Source organism: Poromitra crassiceps, assembly GCF_964638095.1.
Source record: "Poromitra crassiceps genome assembly, chromosome: 10".
Taxonomy (NCBI): domain Eukaryota; kingdom Metazoa; phylum Chordata; class Actinopteri; order Beryciformes; family Melamphaidae; genus Poromitra; species Poromitra crassiceps.
The window spans coordinates 54092885-54098946 of NC_139631.1; the positions used below are offsets into that span (position 1 = coordinate 54092885).

At 53.2% G+C, this 6062-nt stretch overlaps 1 protein-coding gene across 1 annotated transcript; it reads right to left on the reverse strand.

Annotated features, from left to right (window-relative positions):
* Positions 1-971: 971 nt before the first annotated feature.
* LOC310784522 (uncharacterized protein) lies at positions 972-4571 on the reverse strand (the record flags this gene model as incomplete). The annotated part of the gene is made up of 2 exons (XM_083645504.1): positions 972-3387; positions 3469-4571. The coding sequence occupies 2 exons, from the start codon at positions 4569-4571 to the stop codon at positions 972-974; spliced, it is 3519 nt and encodes a 1172-aa protein (XP_083501630.1).
* Positions 4572-6062: the final 1491 nt, after the last annotated feature.

The following is a 6062-nucleotide window of genomic DNA, read 5'->3' on the forward strand; positions in this document are numbered from 1 at the left end:
TGATGACGTCACCCATTCCATGAACTTCATCCGGGTAACAAATGACAGCGCTGCCAGTGCACACGTCACGTGATGAGAACAGTGGTGCGCACTAGTAGTGTCCTCTAGAGAGAGAGTGGCGTCAGCGGAGGACCAAAATGCGAGACTCATTAGCCAATGAACAGCCAGGAATGGGTCTCGCGCTACTTTTGCATGCTAAAATAAAGCTGATAATGTACAATTTGATTCAAAGGATGAAAACCCCTTTCAGAGAACAACACAAACGGTCTATTTTGCTGCAACTCGACAGTGCTGCTTTTTTTTACTCAAGAGTTCCAGCACCTTACTTCCTGGAAAAAAACTGGTCCATTGGAGTGAATGGAGATGTCGGAACTCTTCTATTATACGGTTCTGGTGCGCACATGTGAATAGAGCCGAACAGTCACGTGATATCTCTTGCCCCGGAAGTGAGTTTCCCATTTGTTTTCCCCATAGCCATTTCGAAAAATCCTTATATAACGAGTTTTAAGGCTGAAACCAAGCCAACCAGTGACCTACTGAATCGTGAGTGACCATAAAACATTTCATTTGGAGCAAAAACAAAAGCGGGGGAGGGGGGAATCGGATTTTAGATTTTTGGGTCAGACCGTGAAGCGAACTGAAGTGGCAGTGCCAAAATATATTGGATTGTTTGTTTATTAAACAATTGTAGGCTTTGTGTCACGTGAGACAGTAATGGAGCTCCAACAGTTCATCGCCCGTGGAGTTTATGCGTATGGATCCTTGCGTAAACATATGATAATGTGGGCAATAACCATGCCTCTGTGCCTACGGGAGAGGTTTTGCTCCCGAGGCGACTTATGACATTACGCATACATGATGTCTGTTATGTGCATGGCCAGACTTTCCCCGAAAACCATAACGCTGGAAGGAACCAATCAAAGAGGGCACAAGCTCTTATACATTGACGGTGCAGTGCAGCCGTCATGTCTTCAGTAATTATAGACTTTGATCTGTTTGTCATCCAGGCACAGCTGGACCAGTCCGTTCATGGCTGGAGCCTGATAGCGTGTGAACAGAGGTATGCTGGTATCTTTCCTACGCATCTCCAGCCATCTCTTGTTTCCGTCGATCAGCCCCTGTAGACTCTTGTCATCCACCTCCACCAAATTCTGCACAGAATGCAGGCTCCGTGTATCTTCACAAACACGAGTGTTTGCTGAGTAAGCTGAGCTGGCTCTCATGGTGCTGGAGGCGACTACGTCCATCGCGGCCCTGGGGAAGAGCTGTGCCCAGCGGCTGTTGGCGAGGTCCTCAGAGGCCCTCGCCGCACTGGAGATGTAGGTGGTGAAGATAGGGGGCGCTGCCGAGCCTCTGTGGGGGCCCCACACCCAAGAATGCCCGGAAAGAGGTGCAGCCGAGGGGGCGGGCCCCAAGGTCTGGGGGATGGGGGTGACTGGGGGGATGGAGTGAGGCAGAGGCAGAGGCAGAGGGAAGGCTCCCTGCCTCTGGGACAGAGAACACAGCGCACTCAGGACGGTGCTGAGCTGACCTGAGATCTGCTGCAGGGACTCCGGGACGGTAGGATGACCTCCTGTCCCGTCCTGTGGGTCCACAGTGCTGCTGAGGTCCGACTCGGTCAGGTCAAAGGTCACCTTCCTGTCTGCTGTCAGCTGAGACACATCCTCACACAGTGGCCACTTGACTATAGAGCTCTCAAGCTGCTGGAAGTGCCCCTGTTTCCTCCGCAGCACAGGGCTCCCTCTCTGAACTGTCAGCTGCAGCTCTGCCATGTTCCTGGCATGTTCCTCTCCTACCTGCTGGAGGCTCCTCATCATGTCCTGGCTCAGGCCTGCTTCCTGGCTGGGGTCCTGAGAGGAGGCTGCCTGTCTATCCAGCTGGCTGCTCTCCCTCTCCAGGAAAAGCCTGGTCTTCTGGATGCTCGCAGCCTGCGTGGAGACGTACCACCGCATATCATCCAGGCTGCTGTGGCTGTCAGGAATCAGGGAGAGCTGAGGGTCGTCCAGGTCGTCTACATGTAGTGATGAGTCTCTCCTGGCACTAGAGGGCACCGTGACCTCTGCTATGTCTACCTCCTTGTTTTTCTTATGTTTGGGCTCCGGTCTGGGGCAGGTACTCGCACTCTCGTCTTGTTCAGGCTCACTGACTCTGTGGCCGAGGCAGTCACATCTCTCCTGCAGCAGGGCCACTGCTCTGCTCTGCAGCAGCTTCTTGTCCTCCGCCCTCCCACTCTCCTCCCTGGCTCGGTCTCGCTCTGCCCTCATCCTCTCCTCCACCTGGTTGGCCTCGCACCTCTCCTCGGTTGCTCGGTGCACCAGCTCCCAGGCACAATCTCTATTCTCCTTCACCCTCTGCAGCTCTTCCTTCAGCTGGCCCATCTCCTGGAGCAGCCTAGGCAAGGTCTCTATCACTCTGTCCACCTCTGCTTCTTCCTCACCAAGCTCCTTCCTCTTGCTGCTCAGATCTGCTGCCTTGGTCTGTAGCATGGCCTCCTGGCTCTTCAGGTCTTGGGCTTTCAGTTCCAACTGGTCAGCTTGATCCTGCAGCTCTGACTCCTTGCGTGAGTGTGTCAGCCGTGTCTGCTGGATCTGTGCATTGAGCTGCAGGCGAAGTTTCTCCAGTTGGACAATGTGTGAAGCCTGGAGGCACGCTCTTTCCTCCTGCAGCCCACACAGCAAGCGCTCCCTCTGTCGAGCCTCCTCATTGAGGTGCTTCTCCCTGATGCTGTTCAGCTCTCTCCTGTGCTCGTCCCTCAGCTGCTCCAGCTTCCTGTCGTGGTCACGCTGCACTTCCTGGAGCACGTTGGCCAACTCTCGCTTATACTCTACCAGTTGCTTTTCAGGCTGTGGACTCATCAGCTCCCTCCTCTCTGTGCTTTTGACCTCCTGTTTAAGATAGTTCAGTTTCTCCTCCCTCTCTCCCAGGAGTCTTCTCCTCTCCGCTTGGAGCTCCTCTTCTGACTCTGCCTTCAGCCGCCCCACATCCCACCTCTTCTGGGCCTCCAGCCTTTCACGCTTTGCGGATAGTTCTTCCTCTAGAGTGACACACAACTCCCTCAGCAAGGCTTCGCCCTCCTCCCTGAGCTTGTGCTTCTGGCTGTCCCTCTCCCTCTGCACAGACTCCCTGAGCTCTTCCAGCATCCTCTCAGACTCTTCAGTTAGTCTGGCCTCCTCCTCTCTCCTCTCAGACTGGAGACGCTCACGCACAGCCCTGACTCTTTCCTCACTCTCCTCCTTCAGCTTCCTCTCCTCCTCTCCTCTCCTCAGCTCCTCCCTGATGAGGTGCATTGTCTTGTCCCGCTCCCTCATCATGCGCTCCTTCTCCTCCACCTCTCTGTCGGCCTTCTTCCTCTCCGTCTCTTCCCTCTCCCTCAGCCTCCTCTCCTCTGTTCTCACTCTCTCCTCCTCCCTCTCTTTCTCCTGCTCCCGAGTCCTCCAGCTGAGGTCATCTCCTGAGGGGCTCTCTTGCTTTTGTATGGGGGACTCGGGCTCTTGGAGCTGGCTATTGTTGGAGGTTTCGGGCCTCTGGAGCTCCAGGGAGGCACTGAGGCCCTCGGCTTTCAGACAGAGGCAGACACTTCGCTCTGAGTGGGAAGGGCTGGAGAGGGAGGGAGACGGGCTGGACTGGTGGAGGATGAGCCGATCCACTTTGAGAGCTGGAGGGTCGAACCTGCCTGCAGTCTGAAAACCACTCTCAGCAGCCTCAGCCCTCTTCACCCTTTCCCTGACCTCATTCCCATCTTCATCTTTCATTTCTTTGCCGGCTTCCTCCAGCGGACCGAGAGCAGCAGACAGGTCCAGGACCTTCTCCGACAGCTCGAAATTGTCTATGGGGGATGATGCCTCCTCAATGTGTTCGCTTGGCTCAGACTCCTGTTGGGGTAGGGCTTCAGGGCTGTGGTCTTCAGACACGGCCAAGTCCTGCAACTCTGACTCGGTCCTCTCCTCTGGTGGGGCTGCACCACTGGCCTCACTGGTCTCGTACTGCAGGCCTCCTCTGAGCCTGGCTGGAACATAAGAGATTATGTCTTCATCATTGTTGTTGTCATCGTCGCAGCCAGGCAGAGAGAAAGACACCCTCTCCTCCTGCCTGCTGCGTAAAACACTAGAACCTCCGCTGCTCTGAGGACCCCCCAGGGGTGTCTTCAGGGGCTCCAGACCCCCAGAGCTGCTGAGGGACCCCTGGAGTGAATCATGGAGGGTCCCAGGCCCGGGGGCATCCAGACCTCTCAGAGGAGCCAGACCACACAATGGGGAAGGCAGCTGGGCACGCCCGCGCTCCTGGGCCACCAGGCACCGGTAGTCTTCATCGCAGGGGTGATACCAGGTGGACTGGCCCGAGGAGAAGTTGAAGTAGTAGACGTCCCCTGTAACATCCTGGCAAGGCTTCCACTCATGAGGCAGACGGGCAACCATGCCCTCCCTGGCCAGCCATAGGAGCTCCGGCTCACTATCGGGATCAATGCCAATCTCTCTGGCATACTCATAGATTGCTTGTTCAGAGGGGATATAGTTCTCATCGTAGTCCTCCTCAAGGATCAGCTGGTCTCCATTCAGAGCAGCTGCAGTCATGCTAACTAGCTTGCAAGTTATTAATCGTTTTCTAACTAGCCTCAGGGGCAATGTCGATCAGGTTTCACTTGGTAAACATGGACATTTTGTACACAGAAGGAAGAAAGATGAGCAAAAATATCAACAGCACATCTACAAGGACGCTTCGCCCTTGACGTTACATCATCGGTGATTTATGATCTCAGTCATTTGACATCAGTGATGTCACTGATGATGTTACCGATGATGTCACTGATGATGTCACTGTTAACATTGTGACTACATCTGTGACATCCAGGCGCGGTGGCAAGGGGGAGCAGGATTCAAAGCGGGTGCCGTCGAGCAGCAAGGGAGGTCAGCGCGCTGCCACGAGGGCCGAGAGGTCCGGTAACACCGCGGTCAGAGGAGAGCGAGGTGGCCGGAGGGAGGAGCATTCAGGAAGGGGAGGAGCATTCAGGAGGGGGCGGACCCACCAGTCTGGAATTTGTGTAATATTGTGTGAGAGGCAGCAAAGTGCTGCAAGCCATCCAGTCTGGCGGAAAGCCATTAGAAGAAGAAGAAGGGCAAGGGGGTGCTTGAGCTACCCCTGGAATTTGGCAACGCTCCCCTAAGCACCTCCACAAGAAAATTATGAGAACAGAATGAATATAATAACAAGGCTATTCTATGTGGAAATATACAAAGTTTATTATTATTTGCCTCTTGACAAACGTTACACCTTAATAACAAGGTAAACCGTATTCAGTGGCACTGTGCCAGAAAAACAGTGTGCCCCAGAGCAAGATGAGAGGTGCGTCTTACCTGACCCAGGTAAATGTGCCTTTGTTTTTGGAAAGAGTGAATGAATCACTCAACATTTCATTTGATATGAATAAAAGACACGTAGACATGGCTTTTGGGGATCAGACAATGTGTGACGGCAGTAAAGAGCAGGATGGCTGCTCCTCGCACCGCATCTCCCGCATGCGTCATAACGCATCATTATTGCTTGGAGGTATCCAGTCCAATTGCCTAACACCTTGAATCTATCGGATTTAATTGTGATAAAATGGGTCTCTGCTGAAAGACGGTAATGTACTTGAGACTAATTCACACCATGTCAGCCTAATGACATGTAGATTATTTTTGGACAGATGATGGGGCTTTGGAACTAAAGCAACAAAGACGCTATTTAGTTGTAGCCAGACATTTTTCCAACAACAACTAAGCTATCAGTAGAGTGGTACCTCAAAGCCTTACCTCTCTGCTATTGTACCTTGATGATGTTATTGTGTTCTCCAACTCTGTCCCACAACATCTACAGCGGTTGGAGATGGTCCTGCGGTGGTTGGAGCAAACAGGGCTGAAGGCTAAACTTAGCAAGTGTCACTTCTTCCAAGAAGAAGTAAAATACCTCAGTCACCTGGTGTCAAAGGAGGGAGTGTCAACGGATCTGGAAAAGGTATCTGCCATTGCCAGCTGGCAGCAACTTCGTAATCTCACTGAATTACGTGAATTAATTTTTGGGTTTCA